Raw genomic sequence first — 22,151 nt, 5'->3', positions numbered from 1 at the left:
CGAGTGCACACACAAACACACACACACACCAGCCTAGAGAAGGTGGGAGGGCTGGTCTGAGAAGCAGGGGGGGCAGAGCCAGGAAGGGGGGAACCAAAGAGGTGGGGGGACACACGCACAGATTCTCTCTCCTGCCCCCTTTCTCACAGTCCAGGGGCTCCAGCTGGGACTGGCGGGGAGGGGACCAGCTGAGCCACATCTGGCAGGGCCTTCACTCACCGAGGGCCGGAAGGGTGCGGCGGGGGCGGCCTCCATGCTGTACTGCTTCCCCCCTGGGACACTCTTCCTCCTCGAGCGACCCAAGTGGTATTCTGGAGGGGAGGAGAGGGCCAGCAGGGACGTGGGAGGGGGTCACTGGAGCCCCGGGTCCACCCTGGCCCCAGCATATCAGCCCCCTCCCTCTGCCCCTCAGCTCCAGCCTCACCTACCCCCCGGGAAGCAGCAGGAAGAGCAGCGGCGGCTGAGAGGCTGGCGGCGGGAAGGAGGGGGCAAGGAACCTGAGCCGGAGCCCCCAGAGGGGGACGGGGTGGGGGGCCTCAGGCCCATGACTGGGGTTGGGGCTGGCAGTCAGCAAAGGGGCATGGCTGAGAGCATCAGTTAAACTCCAGGAATAAAGGACACCGAAGAGCCACAGCACCTAGGTTCTTGGTGCCCACACCCCCAGGAAGGGGTCAGCTGGGGGGGAAGTCGGGTTAAAGGTCATGGGCCAGAGGCAGGCTTTCCTCCTCTTTCAACTGGGCACATCTTCCCCCGCGACCCCACTCATGGAAGCCCTGTCTGTCTGGAGGGCCAGGACTGCCTCCCATGACCCCCTCCCTGGCCTGGAGGGGGAGGTCCTGGAAGGGACCTGTGCGGAGTGGAAGCGGAAGCAGCCTGGGGACAGCAAAGGGCAGGGGGGAGGGGAGAAGGGGCTGGCTCCACGTGCACTGCAGATGCAGGGAGTCAGAAGGGAAGGGGGAAGGGGAAGGGGAAAAACGCAGGGGAGCGGGGAGAATGGGCAGTGGGCACTCGGGAGACTCCCAAGTGAGGGCAGGGCGAAGAGGAGGAGGGGAGGTGAACGCGGAGGAAGCTCGGATGGCTCTGAGTCTGGAGGGGTGGCAGCTCGGAGGAGGGAAGCTGAGGCTCTGCTGCCAGGGAATTGAGAGGGGCTGAGGAGCTAGAGGAGAATGAAAGTGGGGGGATGCCAAGCTCGGGCTCCAGCTCCAGAATGGCTGCCCAGGCCTGGGCTCCCCCCTCAGCCCCACAGTCACCACTGCAGCCAATGGGGGGGCAGGTGCTGCATCAGGGGCGGGGCTACCATCTCCACAGCAACAAGAAGCTACAGGCTGGTGGGGGGGACCGGAAGAGCCGCCTGTTAACCCTCTAGCGTCCAAAACAAGGGAGGGCCAGGGCCACAGCCATAGCTTCACTGTCAGCTTCCTGAACTGCAAATCGCCTGCAAATTGCCCAGCTTCCCTATGCCTCTAAAACCCAGGTGTTAGGAGATCTACACACAAAAAATGTGGATCCCATGACATGGAAACCCTTGTCAGTCCCTCAGCAACACATGTGTAGAGCACAGAAACATACACTGAGCTATGTCGGGAGGGGGACATATATACATGATAACCACAATACGAAAAATTAAGAGGAATCTAGGTGCTTATGAGACATGCAGAGAATGGTGAGGTGGCGGTGCCACAGGTCCACATCCTGAGGCCCTGGGGCCCACATACCCCACAGGACACATGCTTAGACATATGTGAGCACTGCAGCAGGGGAGTGCATACTTGACCCTGACACTCATGAGAGCTGCTGGTGTGGACCTGGGGCAGTTATGTAGGCAGCACATTACAGAAAAGGACATTTAACCCAGAGACCCACACAGGGCCCCCACACAGAGGGGGCCACTTTAACCTCTAAGACACATGCTTAAGTAAACCAAGATTCTGACTGCATCAAGGTACCCCCATACCCCCAAAGCACAAGCATCTTTCATTCACAGGAAAAGTACAACCACAACCATTCTATCTCAGGACAACCCCTTCTTCCCCAGCCCTTTCCTGACTCCAACACAGGAGTCCCTGTGTTGCTACCAGAATAAAGAAAAATCAAGGAACAAATGTATTAACTACCCTTCTGTTACACACTCAACAGTGCATCTAAGGGTTCAGGGTATTTCCTTCCTAAGTCTTTGCTTTTCTCAGGTCTGCTCGCCTCATTCTATGCCAAATAATGCAGTTCAGCCATTATGTTCATATAAAAGATCCTGTAATAAAGGCAGAAAGTCTAACTTCAAATCCACTAAAATTCTGCTTTAGAACTAAAGAATTAACAGGAGAATGGATTTGCTAATTGGTTTGCTTGATTCTTGGAAGTAATATAATCTTACACATATAACTAAGTACTAAGAGGCACAAACTCATTTAAGTCAGACGTACACAGAGACCACATACGCATATGCTTACAAAGACCCTCACTGCCACAATGAAAAAAAACCAGAAACACAGGATATCCTGTTCTTAGTGCTGCATGCAGTGACATGTTCAGAACACATGCCACAGGCCCATGTCCACGCAGAGAGCAAACCTGAAAAGCACACACCGAGATCCTGGGCCTCCGTGTCCCATCCCTGCACGATGTATACACGCATGCACACGCATAACAGCCACCTACACAGACCCGTAACACAGGCATTGTGCACACACCCACACATGTACACACCCTGTATACACACACAATTGCACTCACTCACACACACAGCAAGGGCTTGCACTCCCACCTCTCCAACCTCTCTAATCTTGCCATCACCCACAGAATCTCCCCATATCCTCCAATCGCCCAAACCGCTAACCTTCCCTTTGGCCTTTCTTCCCCGTCACACCCTGCTGGCAGCTCTCAAGGGGAGCCCCGGAGGAAGGCTGCCAAAGCAGGTGGAGGAACAGAGCTGGAGAGGAACGGGCACCTCTACCAGCAGGTCCTGCTGTGCCAGGCCTCACTGGGAGCCGGCCTCTAGGATGGCCTCTCCTGAGCCAGCCAAGCCCGATCCTACAGGCCCACACAAGCCCCAGGCCTAGCCGCCACTCTCCTCTCAGCGACCGCTTCATGGGAAGGCCTGACTCTCTTGCCCCTGCGCTGCCCCCCCACTCCCAGGCCCCTTCTCCACCAGCTCCAGCCAGTTCCCCACCTTCTCTCTCCTCTCTTCTCAACCTGACACCACCAAGTCCCACCTGCCCAAATCCTCTTCAGCCATTCCCTCTCCTCGCCAAGCCTCTCTCAGTCCTCCTCTCCCCCAACTCCCCGCTTTTCGTCTTTACCCCACTCTTTCCCTTTTCAGCTAGCTTTCCTGTCCTCACTCCCTAACGGAGCAGGGGCTCACACCTGCTAGCCCAAAGGTGTTTCATACATGGTAGGATTCCAAAGAATACACTCACACACACTTACTCTCTCCCCCCACTTGCATACCACCCACATCCAGACACACCCTGGACACCCATGCTGGGACTGACACAGATCCCCAGGCCAATGATGGAACACACATGCAAAGACACACACCTGCCACCAGGGACACAGAAATCCTCCTCATGCAGCCACACATCCCCACACACAGGAGACTGACAGAAGGCGAGCCCCAGCCAGGGACATGCATTCTCAGGGTCAGAGGTGACAGGGACCAGTATGGCCAAGGGCTGCCCCCCAAGCCGGGGCAGCCAGCAAAGCCTTAGGTAGGAAGCAAGCCGAGGGCAGGACAGGTTGCAAAAGGCTGGCTGCACATGTGCACGCGAGGAATGGGCCCCGTGTGCACATGGCACTAACACACAGGAGACACAAGCCTGGACACCGACACACACGCGGACACCAGGGCTGCCGCCTCCACCGAGGGGCTCCAAGACCACCCTACACCGGCCGCCCCCGCGCGCTCCGGAGACTGGTCCTACGAGGCCAGTTTCCGACCCCCCGCCTCCGCTGCCCCCCGCCAGTTACCATAACTCCCCCCACTCGGTAGATGCAGCGAGAACATGCGGAGGGAGCAGCCGCCGCCGCCGCCGCGGCCTCCCCACCCCCGCCCCGCGCCCACGCACACGCGCGCCCCCTCGAGCGCGGCGCCCCCCCACGCGCTCCTCGTCCGCCCGGCCCCGCCCTTACCTCGCACCGCCCCCCGGAGGGTCGGGAGGGGGGGCTCCCCAGCGGGGGAGGGGCGGGTGCGGCAGGAGAGGGGGCGGCGCGGCCCGGCTCGCGCCGCCCGGCGCGGTGGGGGCGGCGGCGGGGCCCGGGACGGCCGGGACGGCCGCGCGGTGACGGCCGCGGGAACGGCTCCCTCCGCCGCCGCTCCCGCCGCTGCCGCCGTTGCCCGGGCCCCGCCGCCGTTGCTAGGCGACCGCTGCTGCCGTGGCCGCCTCTGTCACGAGCCCCGTCGCCCGGAGACAGAGCGAGAGAGATGCGGGAGGGGGGCGAAGGGACCCCCAAAACCAACCGGGCCTCCCACCATCCCTTCCTGAGCTGGACCCCCCATCGAAACCACGGAGGGAATGAGGGGCGGCGGCTCCACCCAGGAGAGGAGGAGCCCTGAATGCCGATGCCCCTTGAAGGTCCGGCGACCTCTCCTGGGCTCGAGAGTCCACAGCCTCTACACAGACCTCGGACCCAGGCCCCCAGGGTCCCAAAACTTCTAGGTTCCTTGCACATTCTCCACTCCCTTTACACACTCCACGTCCCCCTGAGAACCCCAAACGTTCACCAGCCAGCAACTCTTTCACTAAACACTCCCCCCAAATATATATATCCCTGGACCCCCTCCCAGCCCTTACTGAACTTCCAACACAAACTCCTCCACACACCATCCCCAGTTCCAAACATACATGAGTGCCCTCCTCCCTAACACACAAGAGACCCACACGAGAGACCCCAGACCCTGAGGAGTGACAGTAAGAAGATAGAAGGGGAATATGTGGGCAGAGACGCCCACCACCAGATATATAACAAACATGCTCCATGAGCATGTGACCATTCTGGCCTGGACACACAGGTATGCACACATGGACACAAACCTTTCCCAGGCATGGACATGACTGACTCTCTCTTTCACACACACACACACAGATGTGACAGACATCACACACATTCTCTATACACATTCCACCACCACCAGCAGCACCACCTGGCTTTGCCTCACAGAAATGTGCTACCCACACGCCCCCATGGTCACAAGTTTCCATGACAATGACACACACCCCTGGCCAGCGATCCACCCAGGGTCCCAGAACTGGCCCCCAAGAGCAGTAAGGCCTGAGCCTATCAGAGAGGGCTGAAGGGAGCCAAAGGATGGAGACAGGCCACTAGCTCTACGGAAGAGAAACTGGAAGCCTGGATCCCTGAGGGGAGGGGGGATGCTGGTAGAATAAAGGGGTCACCAGGGATTGAGGGGATGAAGGACCTGGACCCTTGGTCCTGGAAGGGGGACACAGTGGTAGGGGGCAGTGACAAGGGGGTTTCTGGGGGCTGAGGGCGTCTCTCTGCACCTTGGCTGCAGATCTCTGTTCTCTGCCTTCATCTCCCCTCACTGTTCCCATGGAAACCTTTTAAGCGAACTTCTCAGGAAGACAAAAATCTTTTTTTAAATGACTAAAGAGGGGGGTGGATGGGGGGGGCAGAAAGAGGGAGGGAGGGGAAGAGACAGATGGAGAGAGGGAGAGTTGGAGAGACAGACTGAGCACATAGCTCCACAGACAGACAGAAAGGAGATGAGACTGGGGGTCTGACGGAGTTCCACCGAGAACACAGGGGAGAGGCAGACGACCCAAGAGCGACAGAGAAAATAAGAGAAATCAGGGAGGAAAGCAGAAGAGGGTGACAGAATTGCAGAAAAATAAAAACAGCTGATGAGAAAAAGAAAAGGGGGCAAGAGGGAGGGTCCCCAGGCCAGAAGGTCTGGGAGAAGAATCAGGAGCGTGGGGGGTGGGGCAGAGGTCTGGGGGCAGGGCGGGAACTAGGTCATTCTCTCCAAGATCCCAGACCCAGGCCAGGGAGGGGCAGGGGCAGCCACACTCGGACAGGAAGCGAAAGATCTAAGCAGACTATTTTTACAAGCACCGGGGAAACAGTCAAACTTCGCTGCTGGAGAGGAAAAAGAGAGCGAAACAGCGAGGACCGCTGAGGCCTCTCACCCACAGCCTGCGTCCCGCTCAGACCCCAGACGAGGGCGCCGGCTCTGCCCGGGCTCCCACACGGTGCGAGACTTCGTCTCCGCCCCCTCCCGGCCCCGGACGCCCCCTCCCCTGCACCCAGGCCCCCGCAGCCCCCTCCCCGCGCCTGTTCGGGGTACGAGAGCCTGCTCGGCCGCCGTACCATGCTCGCCGTGGGGCCGCCCCTCCACCGGCACGGAGACCGTGCGTCTCAGCAGTTTGTTGCGACTGGACTCGCTCCTCCGGTCCCGGATCAGAAGGGGGTGTATCTAGGGGATGCGGTGGAGGGGGGGCGTCAGACCTCGCGGGCCCAGGCCGTCCCTCTTCTTTCTCTTCCCCACCAGAGGAGGCTGAGCCTCCCTTCCCACCAGTCTGACCACCTGCCCCCGCCCCTCCGTACTCTTTTTAGGTGTCTCGTACTCTTTTAGGTGTCTCGGGGTGAGTGGATTTCTCATTGCTTTCTCTCTCCGAGTCTGCTTATCCCCTCCCGTCCCACCCTCCTCTTTTCTTCCACCATGTCTTTTGAAACACCCTCCAGGGAATCCCCGCAACCACTCTGGCCTTTGCTGCTCCCCAAATCCACTTTCCCCTTGACCTTCAGTTCCTCCATTCTCCCTGTTCTCCTCCCAACCTCCCACCGCCCTCACCCCCTTCCCTCCCTCCGTGGCTGTCACGGGGGTAGCAGAAGCTGCATTTATAATCAGGATCCACAGCTTGTCTCCCTCCCACGGCCAGGCTTGCGGCCAGAATGGGACCCAATCTCCCCACCCCCTTGAGGGCCTGGTCACCTCCCCCCCACCTTTCATCGCCTTCCATGGCCACCCCTTCAGCCTAGCTCACCTCGCTTTAGCCATTACCTCTCCCTAAGCCTCATCCCCAAGTCTCCCTGGCCACCTCCTTCCTAACCTTCCCCTCTCCACCCCGCCAATCTCCACCCCTTCAAGAACCACCCACCCCACTAGTCCCAGCCTGGGCTCCACAACCCAGCCAATTCCAGTTCCCTGTGGCCCTGCACACTGCCATTCCAGGCCCCCCTCCACACCCTTCCTACCTCAGTTTCTAGCCACCAGTCCTCTGGACCTGTCTGTCCCCATCTCTCTCATTCCTTCATTCTCCCACCCACTGTCCAACCTCTTCATTCTCACACAGTCTCCAGTTCCCCCATTCATCCTACAGACCCCAAACGCTTGGCCACGACTAGTGACCATTCAAATTGGCCCCCAGTGCCTAACACTTGGACTCCCCAAAGCACCCTTCCCTTGAGTCACCATGTCCTCCCTGGACGAGGCTTCAACTTGACTCTGTGCCTGGGAAGCTCTCTACCCAGGCCTCTCTCCACACTCACTTGCCCCCCAGATTCCTCGAAACTCTGGTTAACCTCAACTCCAGTTCTAACCCTGCCTCACTACACCCTTCCCGACAGCTTTTGGGACATATCTCTCACCACCTCTCTGGTCTTGCAGGTTATCCTATCACTCTCTAAAGCTTACCTAAGTCACCCCCACCGCCTGAATCACACCTCTGGGGATCCATTCTTCAGAGTCACATCTTCTGTTTCCTCCGATGGATGCTCTACTGCTGACCTGACTCCAAAACCAGAACCCACACTCCCCTGGATCTCTAATCATACTGCATGGCTGCTACCTCCAAGGATGCTCTGTTCATTTCACATCTTCCAATTTGGCTGGTCCTTGCCTCTATCCCACTCTGACTCCTTTAGACAACTTCCCATATTCCCAGTTCCCCTCACCCCCCAGGTATCTCTTCCCTCATATTCCTTCCCCGTGTCCCTGGCAAAAGCCCTCTCAGCATCTCTCTAAACCCTGATCTCAGGCTTCCCTGTCTTCACCACCATCGAGGCCCAGACCTACTGCTCTCCATCATCTCTCCTTGTACCCTGCAGCCCCTTCCCAGTTCCCTCAGAGACCCCACTCTGAGTCCATGCACTCTGCCCCATGCCAGGGAAAGGATGGGGAGTGGTCAGTGATGAGGCTTGCTCAGTATGGAGAGAGGAGAGGGAGCTGTTCCCTCCAAAGTGATCCATGTCTTCACCCTCCTCCAAGCCCTTTTGTTTCCATTTCTTAGCCTAACCTATCCCACAATAGGAGCAGGGTGAAAACAGAAGGCACCCCCAAATCTTTAGAACCATAGCTCCTCCCCATCACTGCACATGGCCCTCAAAGACCCCCCTGGCCAAGGGAAAGAACCCCTGCCCCTTCTGACGTCTCAACCAAGTCTCAAGGCCACCCTCCTCCCACCACTTGCCAGTATCTTTCCCTTTGCCATCTCTGTGTCTCACGTCCCTTTGCAAATGAGGATTCTCCCATCCTTCTCTCACATTTTCCCATGCGACCCAGAGGTCTCTTCCCAGCCTTCCCACCCTGCTCACCTCGTCCTCATCCAGCATGAGAAGCTGGTTCCCCGAGATGATGCAGAACCGAGGGTTCCAACCAGGACGATCATACGGGGAGTGAACGTATTGGGTTCGGTGCATAGGGGGTCCCCGTACATCTAGGGGGCAGAGATACACAGAAACCGTAAGGGAAGCTCTATGCGTTCAGGGGACAGAAGAGTCCATAAAGGGGAACAAGGGGCCCCCACCCACCTTAAGGAGATCATAGAAGGGGGTGAGGCCCCTGAAAACTATAGAGGAACAGAAGATAAGCTTCTCTGGCTGGGGCGGTGGGAGCTGAGGGGCTCAGTAGACTTGGCAGAAGAAAATACAGAGGAGTGGTTCAGAGGGGAATGATATCCTGACAGAGTGTGAGTTTGGAGGCAGAGAAAGGGGAAGGAGCTCTCCATCCACTTCTGAAAAGTCAAAAGGCGGAGGGTCCAGCAAAACTGGCGGAAGAAAAATACCAGAAGGTTGGTGGCAAGTGTCTGGGAAGAGGAAGGGCAACCAGATAGCTGCAGAAGACGAGGATTTGGAAGGTGGCCCCACCCATCTGCAAGAGAGTACGGAAGCCTACAGAGCTATGGGAAGAAGGATGGGGATGTAGGAACATTTGGGTCATGAGACTAAAAGCTAAATGTCTAGAAAAGAAAGGGAGTGAGCAACTGACTTATTCCCAGGGTCAGAATCCTGAGAGGGCCTCCTCTCCTGCCTCTCTGCTTTCCTTCACTCCCTCCTCCCCAGCCCAACTCTGCTTTATCCTTCAGGGAAAGAGCTGCTTCTGCTGGTGGGAGAGGAAGGATGGGTCTTGTTGGTATCTGGCTGTGGAAGGGTTGGGGACTGAGGAGGCAGGAAATATGCCCTTGTTTGCATGAATACTGAGTTGATCTCTTCCCCTACTCCATGCCCAGAGGTCAAAGATTCAATACTGTCCCCTATCCCACCTCCCCAGTCTCCATGGACAGGATGGAAGCCAACTCCTCAAGTAGGAACCTCCCCAAGGCACCGTGAGAAGCCTGAGGAAGGAAGAGGGGAGGGAAGAATGAAAGACCCAGGCCTGTGACATAGAGGCTGGGGATGGGGACAAAACTTCCACAAGTAGTAGACTAAGGGTCGCCCCTCCCCTGATTCTGCTGTTCTTCCACACCCCTGTGCGTGCAAAGTGCCTCTCCTTTAAACCCCAGTGCTACACACCATCATGGCGGCATAGTGGGCAGGCCCTCTAGAAGTCAGAGAGATCAAATTGATGACATCAGCGTGATAGAAAAGAAGCTTAAGGAATGAGGGTGACAGAGAGTTTAGAGGAAAAAAGATCAAATCCCCTTACCTTTCCAGGATAATTAATCATGGGAATATTGCAGGAAAAGAACTGGCCAGTGAACTTCATTCCAACTAAAAGCTATGAGTAGCAGAGTGTTAAAAAATCTAGCCCCTGTCTGTAAACATGGTTCAAATTTACCCAATCTGCAGGTCAGAGACAGAGGTGAACTCCCTGAACACAGGTATATAAAAACCCCAATCCTCTTGAAACTCTGTCAGTGCCACCTCAGAGACATACCCTTTAGATAAAGAGATCACCAAAACTCTGAGACTCTGAGACTGCAGATACTGCAGGAAACATGCCCACTGCAGTCAGACCCCGAGGACTCCCAGAGGGGACATCTGTTGATTCACATCATCATTATAGGAGGGACTGGGTCAGACAGCAGCCACAGGGAGGACAGTTAGACTTCAGGGGACACCCTCCTCCTGGGAGTGGGGAAGGACACGGGGAACTTCACTTAGGAGCAACTCTGGAATACACACATACACAAACACTGCCTGGACGCAGGATGATTCTGGGAGGCAGATGCAAGAGACAGAAGGACGCAGTTAAGAAAGGGGGAAGGTTTGCTAGGATGAACACTTCCATGGGGCTCAGATGGGGATCTCTTGTAGGTCCTGTTCCAACTGTCAAAACTGGTGTCTTTGCTCCCCAAATCTCCAACAGCCCAGGAAGGAGAGGAGACGAGAGAAGAGGAATGGGTGATAAGAGATGGGGTCTTAGGGGAAAGTAAGTAGGCACAGACTTGTGATAAGATAGGGAATGGGGTGGGGAAGAAGGGATGGGGTGGAGAAGAAATAACAGGAATGGATCTAAGGGAGTAAGAGTCAGAGATGATGGTAAATCTTTAGGGACAAGGGAATACACCAGAAGGGCCCAAAGGAAGTGAGGGGGACATAATAGGGACATTAAGACGAGGGGGCCAAGAAGGAGGGGGTGGAGAGGTGGTAGAGATATAAAGGACTACCAGGCGGAAGAGAGGGAGAGAGAGAAGGGGCACCAGAGCAGGGACTGATACAGGGGAAGGACAGAAGGGGGACTCATATAAGGAACGGACACCATATGTGGGGAAAGATATAGGTGGTGGACACCAGAGGGAGGGGGAATGGAAATAAGGACTGGAGGTGGGGGAGGGGTGAAAGTGGTGAAGTGAAGGAAGTGGATAAGCCCCCAGGGATTACGTTTCAATGCTCAAGGGCCTTAATGAGGGCCTGAGTCTGGGGCCGGGTCTTAATCTGCCCCTACTACCAGCACTCAGTTTCACTTGTATTGCCCCCCTCCCCACCAATAAACACATACCGAATTTGGCCCTCCCCCTGCCCTGGTCTCTCCTCCCCCAAACCCATTCCCCATTCTCTCTCCTCTCTTCCCTCCATCTGGACCCTCCATTCCCCGCCACCCCCCTACTGCCTCCCTCTCTCTCCATCTGGCCCCCTCTCTTCTCCCTCCATCTCCTGTCTTTTTCTACCCCCTACCATACTCTGAGACCCCACCAGATCCTAGCCCTCATCTTCTTGGCTGCTATTTTCACCCCTATGTTTTAATTTTCTTCATTTTCCCCTCCTAGTCCCTCTCCTAAGACTCTGTCATTCTATTTCCTTGATATTTTCCTCATCTCTCAGCTCCCACCTCCAAATTATTTCTGCAGCTCTTCCCCCAACCCTACCCTTCTATCTTCCCACCTTCTCTGGCGATCTCTTTTCCCTTCATCGTTTCCCCCTCAGCCCCCTTCAAGGCCTGTTTCTTGGCCCCTCCGGTCCCTATTTACCCCTATCCTCCAATCCCTCCTTCCCCATTGCTCCCATCCCTGCCTTCCGAGTCCTCCTCTCTCCTTCCATTTCAGCTGCTCCCCTCCCTGGCCCCAGTTCTGCCCAGCCCCCCCCCGCCCCTCCCCCCTTCTCCCCCCCAACTGGTCCTCCCCCTCCCCTCACCACCGTACCTCTGAAGGGGGCATAGGACATCGCGGGGATGCTCCCCCGATGGATGGAGGCGCGAGACCTGCTCATCAGGCCTGGGGGGGAGGGGGCGGGGGGGCCAGGGGAGAAAGAGAAGAGAGAAAGAGGGGGAGAGAGAGGGGGAGAAGGAGGAGGAGGTGGAGGAGGAGGAGGAGAGAGGAGGAGAGAGGAGCGGAGAGAGGCAGAGAGGTGGAGAGAGAGGAGGAGGAGGAGAAGAGGAGCCAACGGCAGCAGCGGCAGCCGGGAGAGAGAGAGAGAGAGAGGGGGGGCGGGGGAGCGAGCGAGAGGAGAGCAGGAGGAGGAGGAGAGAGAGTCCCTGCAGCCCCCACCCCTACTCAGTGAGAGCCAAGGAGGGAGAGACCCCGACTCAAAAACTCTCCCGACAGAAAGAGAACGGTTCTAAAGATGCAGACCCCAGACCCTGATATGGGGAGGCTCCAGACCCACAAAGATACCTTGCCACCTGGGGGTGGGGGGGGGGGGTGGCGCAGGGGATAATCTGAGGCACAAACCCTAAGCCTAGAGGAAAAGAGGCCCCAATCTCAGAAAACAGACCCCAGACCACCCCCCCAGATGGGTCAAAGGTCAAAATCTGAGCATTCAGTCTCAAAAAGCTTCTTCATAGCTACAGAAATCTTAAGACACCAGACTTAAACAGTGATTTCAGGGACTGAGATCTAAGACCTAGACTCAAAGGAAAAGATGAGACCAGATTCAGAAAGAATCCAGACCTGAAATTAGGTCTTTGAGAACTCAGACCCACTGAGAGATATCAGAGACCCCAGACTTAGATCTCAGAGAAAAGAAACTGCAGACTCAGAGGCTGATAACTCAAAGACACAGAAACTCCAGACCTTGGTTGGCGGGGTGGGGGGCAAAAGAGACACTCTGCTAGCCCAGAGATGAACTCAGAGACCCCAAACACATAAAAAAGAAATTTTAATACTTCAGAGAGAGGGTGATTGCAGACCCAGAAACCTCCCCCCGCAAACAAAAAACAAGGACATTCAGTCCCATAAAAGATACGGATACTAAAAGACCCCATAGAGATCCCTCAGAGACAAACTCCAGAGACAGAGATCTCAGGGAGACCTCCAACCCAGAGTGGTAGGTATGAGAGAACTCAGCCTGGGAAATGCCCAGTTATACCCATCCAGCAGACCAGAGACCCCAGACCCAGGAAGGAGGGGGAATACTAGGTAGGGAAAGTGGCAGAGCCTTTTTCTCCCTGCCTCCTCTCACCTATTTCTCCTCTCATTGGCCCCTCCATTTTTGGGTCACAGGATGTGCTTGGGCCCCAGGGAGGTTATGTAGGGCAGGTCCTGGCTCCTAGGGGGATGGGTTAAGGGAAGGAGACCCAAGGCTGAGACGTAGACCAGACCCAGAGAGTGAAATAGGAAGGGGTAAGGGATAAAAGGACCATCACTACTTCCTGGTGTCTTCTTCATACCCCCAACCTGCAACCCTCCTCTCCCCCACCCCCTCTATCGATTCACAAGTCTGCCTGCAGTTTTGGGGCTTCAGTTAAGGCTGAGGCGCCCCATTTTAATCACTGTCTATCCCACTTACAGGGTCTTACTCCGTTCTTTTAAAATGCATCTTTCCACCTAGCCGTGGTCTTGCCATGCCCTGCCTGCCTAATCACTTCCTCCTATAACCAGAGACAGATGGTTTCTCAGATTATACTTGTGCATTCCCCAACTCAAGAATCTGTCAGTCCTAACCAAAATGGCAGGGGGCGCTCTCTTCACCCCCCCAACCCCCCCCCCCCCCCCCCGGCCCTGAGGTTCAATCTCCTAAGACCCTGTCATTCCTTAAGGCCTCAGGAACAGGGCTGTTACTAGGCACATTCCGGGGTTTAAGGATGAGCCCCGACTCCACAACCTGACGCATAGATTCTGCGGGGTCTCCAGCCCCCCTTTCCCAGCGCTAGGGCTCTCATCATGTGGCCTGCGGGGCTGCCCCGCGATTGGTCTCTTCGCGTAGTTCATTGAGGTACCGCTGCCTGAGGCGACCCGCCCCCTCACGTGACAGTGGAACGCCGCTGCGGCTCGCCTCAGCCTGCAATTGGCCGTTTCCGGTTTACACGGAAATGGGCGCTCCATTTCCGTGCACGTCTGCAGATCCAGGTGTTGATTGGTTGGATCCTTCTTCGCCCCTCCCGCCCCCGGAGGCGGGACAAACCGGGCCACGTGGGAGCAAGGATTGGCTGGCTTTGGAGGTTAGGGTTGTCCGGCTTCTACTGTCACGTGGTCTGCGCTGTTTTCTTATCACGTGGCTGCTGCCCAGGTAAGAAGAGGCCTCTCTTCCTGGCTTTGGGGTTCTTTCTCCGCGTAACGTGTGGTCTCTGATATTCAACCCTCCTCCCAGCATAGGCTGCATGAGGCGGGGGCGGGCTCCCACATTCCTGCTCGGCGGAGGGGTGAGTGACCGGCCCCGCCCCTTCCGGTCCTCGAAGCTTTGCCCATGACCCGTACCCCAAAACCCAGATGTTGGCCTCCGAGGAGAGAGTGAAAACTGAGTATTTTGCCTTAAATTTTCCAAGCTTCTCTTGGTTTCAGGAATATTTTCCTTCGGGATGCAGAAGAGGGAGGGCCTGAGTGTTTATGCAAGCGAAGTGTTCCGGGGTGCAGTTTTGCTGGGGTGTTTATACGACCCCGAATCCACCCCCTGCCCTTAGGCCGCTCTGCTGCTGTCGCTGTTTTGGATGCCGACACTGCTGCCTGCAGCCTCTCGCCTTCTGTTGCTACCCCGAGCCCTGCTGTCCATGGCTTCAGGAAGTCCCCCGGCCCAGCCCTCGTCGGCCTCGGGCTCCGCCTATGTCCCCGGCTCGGTCTCTGCGGCCTTTGTCACCTGCCCCAACGAGAAGGTCGCCAAGGAGATCGCCAGGTGGGGACTTTAGTGTGAAGCGAGGAAAGGTGCTTATGAAGGGAGAGTTGGGGGAGCGCCTCCCGCTGCTTCCCGCCTGTCTCTGGGAATTTTTGCCAGTGCAAAAATCGGGTCATGGGGCCTTTAAACGGTGCTCTCTCTTCACCTTCAGGGCTGTGGTGGAGAAGCGCCTAGCAGCCTGCGTCAACCTTGTCCCTCAGATTACATCCATGTGAGTCAATTAGGGGTTGGAGGGTTAACCTAACTCAAAGGGCTGACTGGTAGTCTTTTACCTTGAGGGAAATCTTTGCTCCCACAACACTCTCTCCCTGACCTTTTCAGCTATGAGTGGAAAGGAAAGATTGAAGAGGACAGTGAAGTGCTGATGGTGAGAAATGTTTCCTACCTGACAAAAACTTAATTCCCTGACCATTTACTTTGACCCCTTATCCCTCATCCCAGATCCTGGAATCAAGTTCACCCCCTGATTCAGCCATGTTTATCTTCACCCCTCAGATGATCAAAACCCAAAGTTCCTTGGTTCCAGCTCTGACGGATTTTGTTCGGTGAGAACTTTGACGTGGGTAGAGGTGAGGGTGTAAACTGTGGGGTGAGCCTTCCTGGGCAGTCTGAGGGGATGGACTCCTTTGGGTAAGTCTTTGATCCCCTATCGTTTCCACAGGTCTGTGCACCCTTATGAAGTGGCTGAGGTGATTGCATTGCCTGTGGAGCAGGGGAACTCCCCGTACCTGCAGTGGGTGCGCCAGGTTACAGAGTCGGTTCCTGACTCCAGTACAGCCCCGCTGTGATGAACCTTTGTTCTTGCCATGGTTTCCCTCATAAATATCAACACTCCTACCTTGTGATGACTGGACTCTTAATAAATCCCGTTTTTAGTTCTCTCTTCCATTTTCTTTTTTCTTTGTCAAAAAGTGAATTTGGTTGGGAAGATCAGAAGTGCTTCTAGTCCTTTTCTTCTCGTTTTTTGGAATGACTCAGGGCTGCTTAGTTTGTTTATTTATCTTTATTTCAATGATACAGAGCCCAGGATCTGTTCTCCTCCCCTCCTCAGTCTCCGTCCCCAGGGGTTAAATAATTTTAAAAAATATTTAAAAAGCTGTAACAAAATAACATCAAAGGAAATGAGGGAATGGTTGGGGGGAAGGGTCAGGAACCGTGAAGGGAGTAGAGGAGAGTGAGCCTCTTCCCCAACCCCCAACCTGGATTCCAGCCTGGACAGTAGGGGGACATACCCCTCCTAGTGCCCCAGGTACATCCCAGCTGTAGGTGAGGTCAGAGGTCAGGGTATGAAAGTGCCGGTGTGTGTCAATGGGCAGTTGGGCAGAGGCAGGCTGTTCAGAAGATGCCCCCACCTCCCCACTCAACCAGGTACTGCACAGAGCCATCAGGCCGCACTCTCCGAGCAAGGACCCGGACAGGATCCCCACGGGACAGGTAACCGACCCCACCTCGGACTCCACCCCCAGCCCCAGGAGACAAACTACGGCACAGGGGAGAAGGGGGTGCTGAGCGTCTGGGAACACCTGGGGAGGGGGCTGGGACTGAGGAAGATGAGGCAGTCATCGAGTGGGGGGCACTTTTAGGGAGGTCTGTGGGGAAACCAATGTGAAGTTCCAGGGGTGACCTAGGTAAAGAAAGCAACTGTCAGTCCAGATGGAGATAAAGACTGACCAGAAACGGAGGCCGTGTGGGGATCAGAGGAACAACAACAAAAATGCTTAAGAGACCAAGGAGGTTAAGAGTACAGAGGTATCACAGGTAAAGGAGTAAAATCTCACCTGTCTGGGGGTTCACCATCCCCAGAGGTCCCTGCGGTGCTGGCAGAGGGGTGGAAGGAAGCGAACATCCGGATGGGACTGCTGGGTTGGGAAGGAAGAAAGTCAGGACCCAAAGCAGGGGAATAGGACCCTCTCCCCCTGGGAAGGGCAGAGCGCAAATACTATCCTCAAGGAACCCGGCTCTAGAATACTGGGGAGCAGACACTGGTCTCGAAGTCTCTAGGTAAAGAAGTGGGCAGCCAAAGGGGAGAGGGAAAAGAATATTGGGTGAGGAAATCCAGAAGCTTGTAGGCAACTGGAAGAGAGGTTCCAAGGGAGTGTGTCTGGTTGGAGGGAGGAGGCGCACTGACCTGGGCAGGCAGCGGGCATCTGTGGGCCGGAAGTTGTAGCCGCTGCTGCCCTGGTAACTCTGGTTAGGGCTGGAGGGTGGTGGAGACACTGAGGCCTAGAAGGAGCAAAGGACTGAGAGATCATCCTTGATTCCTTCCCACACCACCATCTGCCCACGGGTGCCCCTGCCCCTGTACCTGCAGTGCCCTTTGCAGACGAGCCCGCTCCCTCTGCTCCTGGGGCTCGGGCTGGTTGCGCACTGCTGAGGGTGGCCCCAGCTCCTCCATTTTCCCCTTCTGCCTCCTCCTCAGGGGCTCTGGCTCCGGCCTCCGGCGCTTCCCCAGGGGACGTGAGACCCCTCCCCCAGGGCCCTGCCCTGAAGGGAAGCTGTAAGAGGCCTCCTTATCCCCCCAGCCCCCTCCCGGACACCCCAGAGACCTCCCTGTCTCCATACATGCACCCTGAGAACTTCCCCATGCCCCCTGGACCAGTGACCTGGTGGGGGCTCCGTCTCCAGGAGGGGCTCCACAGGGGGAGGGATCCGAGCATGGAGACCAAACAAGCATTTCCTCTTCTTAATCTCCCTCCCTGAAATGAAACTGGGATGAGGAGAGAAATGATACAGGGTCAGTGCTGGAGAAAAGGGACCCTCCTGTGCTGTCAGTCCTCAGAGGGCATCTTCCAGGTGGGCTGCAGCCCCTCCCTCTCAGGCTGCGTCTCCACATCTCCATCTCCTCCTGAGCCTCCCTCCGACTCACCGGTCCTTGTGGCTGTTGAGAGCGGAGAGGAGCTTGGAAGACCGTTCTCCCTTGGGGGTTTCTGAGAGCTGGGGGAGGGGATAGGAAATGGGGTCAGGAGAGCAGTGATTCCCTCCCCCATTTTTCCACATCTCCCTGGCCCACCCTGACCCCCAGAGGTTCACCACCCCTTACCTCTCCAAGGAGCAAACTGTCCCAATTCTCAGAGGTGAAGGGGAGGATCTCACGGTCAAAATCAAAGTATTTTTTCTTACAGCAAACACTGAGATGGTACAGGACAAGATGTGCCACATCCACCCTGGAGAAACACTGACTTGTCAAGGTGGTGGAAGCATTACAAGACAGGGGGCAGGCAGGGGTGTCCCCCAGGTAGGGGGCTGGGGCCTGTAAAGTGAAAAACTAGGGGGACGGAAAGAGGAGTGATGCTGAGGTCGTGCCCCATATCCAGCTCACCAGCGAAGCTGTAGCCTCCGGACCTTCTCAGGGCCCCCCCGACACACACAGCACTCAAACTCATAGAACCTGGACATAGACAAGAGAAGAGAATACACCTTTTACAGGAAACTACACCTGCCCACGGGGGAGGGAGGGGTGTTCCGAGCAAGGATGGAGCTAACCGGTAAGCAAGGCTTCAGAGGTCAGGAAGACACCTGGTCTGGGATGGGGGGCAGAGCTCCTGGAGGGTCTGCCCAGGCTCACCTGTCCCCGTAAAGGAGGGGCTTGCTCAGACACTGGGTGCAGGCCTCATGGAACCACTGCAGGCAGCTCCGGCACTGCAGCATCTTCAGGTTCCACCTGAAGGGAAACGGGACCAGTGACCCCCAGACACGCCCTCCTTAACTGCCCCAAACCCTGCTCACCACTCTCCCGCCGCTTCAGCACTCCCGCCACCCTGCCAATTCTCCTTTGTTCCCACCCCCATCACTTGTTCCCTAACCCCCGCCCCTCACTACTCACTCCCCAGGGCCACCACAGTAACAGTAGCTCTGCTGCCGGTTGCTCAGATGCCCAGCGTCCCAGTCCAACCCCTTCAGTCCATACGGCAGGGAGAGCTTCATGCCCAGCATGGCCCGGGCATAGGGGCCCTTCTTCAGCGCACCCCCCCTCTGCAGGTGGAACAGACAGGTGGCCTCAGAGGTGGGGGAAGGAAGGGTTCAGGAGAGGCTGGGGGTGGGAGGTCCCACAGGAAGGGGCCCTTACCTTGGTGGCGATGGCAAAAACGCACTGGCGGCAGACCCAGGATGCGCCCTCTCCCTCTCCAGGGGCTGGGGCCCTTGGAACGTGGCAGTCCTGGTGATAAGCTAAATAATGAGAATATTGACAGTAGACCACTTATTGCATTGCATACCTGTGTGCGCTACGTATTGGGACAAAAGTCTTACTCCATCTCATTTTGTTCTTGACCATGGTCCTGCTGGGTGGGCGTATTACCTTTATTTTAAAAGCAGGTGAGGCAGCTGTGATTCTTAGAAGTTTAGGGACTTGCCCAAGGTCAAATGGTTAGAAAAAGCCGTACTGGAACTACCCTCTGCCTGCATTTGGGGCTTCCTTGATAGCTCAGTTGGTAAAGAACACCTGCAATGCAGGAGACCCCGGTTCGATTCCTGGGTCAGGAAGTTCCCCTGGAGAAGGGATAGGCTACCCACTCCAGTATTCGTGGGCTTCCCTTGTGGCTCAGCTAGTAAAGATTCCGCCTGCAATGTGGGGAACCTGGGTTTGATCCCTGGGTGGGGAAGATTCCCTGGAAAAGGGAAAGAGTACCCATTCTAGTATCCTGGCCTGGAGAATTCCACGGACTGTACGGTTCATGAGGTCACAAAGAGTCAGACACAACTGAGAGACTTTTGCTCATTCACACCCTCTGCCCGCAGAGCTCATACATCCTATCCCAAGGCCGCCTCTCCCTGTGCTGGAAGGGAGTGAGGTTACAGGCTTGTGGAGACTGGCCAGAGCAGTAGCTTGGGGACTCAGACCAGGACAGACAGTATCAGGACCAGTGCTGGAGGGAAGGGTCAGAGGCACCCTGGCAGACCTAGGGCAAGCTAGGCCATTCAGGTGTCCTGCCCTCTCACCCACCATGGCGACACTTCTCACAGCTGACCAGCCGGTTCCCAGGGACCACAGTCTCAGAGCGACATACACAGCAGAGGAGTTCCTCCCCAGGGAGCGCCGCTGTGAGAGAACAGAGTGTCAGAGGGCCTGGCCTCCAGCCCCTTTCTGTCCCCCATGCCAGGCTTGTTTTCCACTGGATCCAATCTCAGGCTTCTCACCAGGGCTAATGTCTTTCCATAGAACCAGAAACTGGGAATCATCCTCAAACTGAACCAGACACACCTCCCGAGCACTGTCCACCTGGAATGGGTGAGCACAGAAGATGGAACAGAAATCAGACTAGATAAGGGGAATGAGAAAATGTGACAGGTCAGAGGTCTTACCTTTTTGATGGTCCCCAAGTATAGCAGCCCATCTGTCCATCTGGCCAGCACATCTTGACCCTCCCAAAGTCGAGGCCGGGGGCCTGAGGTGGGAGCAGGGGAAGCTGGGTCCCAAAGTGGGGGGGCACCAGAGCGGCTCAGCCGGGGGGGCTGTGCCATTGCATCCTGGGGGGGCCTAGTTAGAGGTGAGACGGTAGGAGAAAGTTACGAATATTGAGGAACCAGCCCCCATTTTCTTTGCCTGTTTTTCTGTCAAAGACTTGAGCAGGTGTGCCCAACCTCCATTTCCCTGAGACACCTGGGTAGGAAACCCCTGGGCACCCCTTCCGGCCTTCCTGACTCCAGCTCTCCCAACAGTCATCACTGGTTCTTTTCTCCCCACCGTCCCCCCACCCCACCAACCTAGTTCTCTAGTTTCCCAGCTGCCAGAGTTCCCCTGGGACGTTGTATCCCGGCCTTGAGATTTTAGCAGAAACGATGGTTGCAGAGGCAAAGGTTGCCACTCAGTTTCTGCTGTCACCTTCTACCGCTGTTTACAGAGGGATTACAATTGGGGTGCTGTTTCCCAGAGATGTGTTTCGGGAGCTTTTTCTGGAGATGTTTTCGAGTGGAAAAGGTTGCCTCCTGGGCCCCCGTGTCTCATTCAGAACAATCATCTTGGTGCTAGGTTATGTCAGGTCACCCTCAAATTCGGGGCTCCCTGCCCCCGGGTTAGATAACTTCCCTGAGTGCCCCGGGAGGGGGGCGTGTCCCAGTCCGGGTCTCTTCTCCCCAGGACCGCGAGTCCGAGAGGGGACTTGAGTCGGCCCAGCCCGACCCGCCGCCCGGGCGGCGCGGCTCTCCCGCCCGCGCCCTGCGCGCCGACCCCCGGCTCCCTGCCCCCCCACGGGCGCCTCCCGCCGCCTCCTTACCAGTGACAGCTGGGGCCGCCGGGAGCCGGGCAGAGGCAGACGTGGGAGACTGAGGTGAAACCCCCGCGCGGGGAGGGCACGGCTGGGCGTCGGGGGGGCGTGCAGGCAGAGACCGGGGGGTCCCCAGGCCCAGCCCCTCCGTCCCGGCGGCTCTGGGGCGTATGACGCAGCAGCCAAAGCAGCGGCAGCGGCAGGAGGAGGCGGCGGGGGGAAGGAGGGGAGGGGAGGGGAGGGACAAACCGGCTCGGGGGGAGGGGGGAGGGAGGGGAGGGCCGGGGGGAAGGAGGAGCCGGGGGGGGCGGGCACCTCCTCACCCCACCTCCCTCACGGCCAGCGGGCCTGGAGGGCGCGGAGCGAGGGGAAGCGTCTCCGCGGATGGGGCGGGCGGGCTCTCGGACCCGGCGGGAGAGGGAATCCCCGCAGCCCCTTCCTCCGGAGGGAGGCCTGCCCTCGGGGCAGGAGGGAATCCCCCGCTAGGCCGCCGGCCGGGCCGCCGCCCCGCGCCACATCCGTTAACTGCCCCGGGCCCCGCAGGGTCACTCCGGGCCCCGCCCCGCGCTCTAGTTCACGACCCCGCCCTCCATTCACCCGTCCCATGGCCCCCGCCCCGCGGGCCCCGCCCCCTCCCGCCTTTGCCCCGGCCCCGCCCTCCCCGGAGCTAGTTGCCCCAACCCCCGCCCACTGTCGCCGCGCCTCTGCGCACGCGCGACCCCTCCCGCGCGCGCGGCACCTGGGAAGACCCAGCCCTCCTCTGACGGGGCGGCGGCCCTCGGCGGTTGGCGCGAGGGAGTTAGCCCATGCGCCCCGCCCCGCGCGGCCAAGGCGGGTGCACCGACTAGGAGAGCTCGGACCGAGGCGGTGACGCCGCCGAGAGCCAGCCAATGGCGGCGGGCGGAGCTAGCCCCGGCGGTTCGAAAGGGAAGGAAGAGAAAGAGCGGGAGGAGAGAGCCCGCAGCTTGTGGGCGGGCGCGCCGGCCCCACCCCGGACTCGGGCTCCCACCTTCCCGCACTCACCGAGTTCCTGCCCCGGGCGAGGGTGGCCTGTGGCGGAGGAAGCGGAACTAGTGACTGAAGACCTGGTGCGCACACCCCCCAGAAAGTGGATAGGGACGGGAGAGGGGCAGGGGGCTACCCTGACTCTGGAGTGACCCGTTAGAAAAGCTGAAGCCCTGTCCCCGTGAAACAGACGTCTGGCAGAATGGAAGAGCCACAGCTCCC

At 57.5% G+C, this 22,151-nt stretch overlaps 3 protein-coding genes across 20 annotated transcripts in view; 1 reads left to right on the top strand and 2 right to left on the bottom strand.

Moving 5' to 3' along the window:
* Positions 1–13,267, bottom strand: part of SYNGAP1 (synaptic Ras GTPase activating protein 1) — a 31,243-nt gene extending 17,976 nt beyond the window's left edge. For 10 of the 16 annotated variants that reach the window (XM_027525118.1, XM_027525119.1, XM_027525120.1 and 7 more), the window contains exons 1-4: positions 11,817–11,918; positions 8,551–8,672; positions 6,325–6,430; positions 220–311 (exon numbers count right to left, since the gene is read on the bottom strand). In XM_027525118.1, coding sequence (XP_027380919.1) covers positions 220–311; positions 6,325–6,430; positions 8,551–8,672; positions 11,817–11,883 — 387 coding nt within the window. In that variant the 5' untranslated portion in view covers positions 11,884–11,918. Of the gene's footprint in view, positions 1–219; positions 312–424; positions 3,891–3,963; positions 4,030–4,125; positions 4,181–6,324; positions 6,431–8,550; positions 8,673–9,880; positions 9,953–11,816; positions 11,919–13,074 lie in introns of those variants that run through there. The other 6 variants (XM_027525124.1, XM_027525121.1, XM_027525132.1 and 3 more) reach the window with 6 other exon arrangements.
* A 761-nt stretch (positions 13,268–14,028) lies between these two features.
* Positions 14,029–15,607, top strand: CUTA (cutA divalent cation tolerance homolog). Of its 3 annotated transcripts, XM_027525174.1 has the most exons (7): positions 14,037–14,121; positions 14,203–14,254; positions 14,513–14,721; positions 14,873–14,932; positions 15,043–15,088; positions 15,217–15,266; positions 15,383–15,607. In XM_027525174.1, the coding sequence occupies exons 2-7, from the start codon at positions 14,213–14,215 to the stop codon at positions 15,507–15,509; spliced, it is 534 nt and encodes a 177-aa protein (XP_027380975.1). In that variant the 5' UTR covers positions 14,037–14,121; positions 14,203–14,212; the 3' UTR covers positions 15,510–15,607. The 3 variants fall into 3 exon arrangements, with proteins under 3 accessions (XP_027380976.1, XP_027380975.1, XP_027380977.1); XM_027525175.1 differs by lacking the exon at positions 14,203–14,254 and having other exon boundaries at positions 14,029–14,121; XM_027525176.1 differs by lacking the exons at positions 14,037–14,121; positions 14,203–14,254 and adding an exon at positions 14,266–14,353.
* Positions 15,608–15,705: 98 nt separating this feature from the next.
* On the bottom strand, positions 15,706–21,153 carry PHF1 (PHD finger protein 1). Its single transcript, XM_027525158.1, is given in 16 exon segments — positions 15,706–16,345; positions 16,500–16,580; positions 16,850–16,944; positions 17,027–17,216; positions 17,325–17,352; positions 17,355–17,428; positions 17,588–17,655; positions 17,762–17,885; positions 18,041–18,109; positions 18,287–18,382; positions 18,545–18,693; positions 18,788–18,888; positions 19,664–19,759; positions 19,858–19,939; positions 20,023–20,197; positions 20,934–21,153. Coding segments are annotated over 15 exon segments (1,701 nt in total). The 5' UTR covers positions 20,182–20,197; positions 20,934–21,153; the 3' UTR covers positions 15,706–16,056.
* Between the last annotated feature and the right edge of the window lie 998 nt (positions 21,154–22,151).

Source organism: Bos indicus x Bos taurus, chromosome 23, assembly GCF_003369695.1.
Source record: "Bos indicus x Bos taurus breed Angus x Brahman F1 hybrid chromosome 23, Bos_hybrid_MaternalHap_v2.0, whole genome shotgun sequence".
Taxonomy (NCBI): domain Eukaryota; kingdom Metazoa; phylum Chordata; class Mammalia; order Artiodactyla; family Bovidae; genus Bos; species Bos indicus x Bos taurus.
The sequence above is the reverse complement of the archived record's forward strand: the minus strand, read 5'-3'. Positions and strand labels throughout refer to the sequence as shown.

Bases quoted from the DNA above. Each gene is read 5' to 3' on its own strand.
- CUTA (XM_027525174.1), top strand. From the start codon at position 14,213: ATGAGGCGGGGGCGGGCTCCCACATTCCTGCTCGGCGGAGGG. The intron at 15,089-15,216 runs GTGAGAAATGTT...TTCACCCCTCAG, and splicing joins AGGACAGTGAAGTGCTGATG to ATGATCAAAACCCAAAGTTC. The intron at 15,267-15,382 runs GTGAGAACTTTG...TCGTTTCCACAG, and splicing joins GCTCTGACGGATTTTGTTCG to GTCTGTGCACCCTTATGAAG.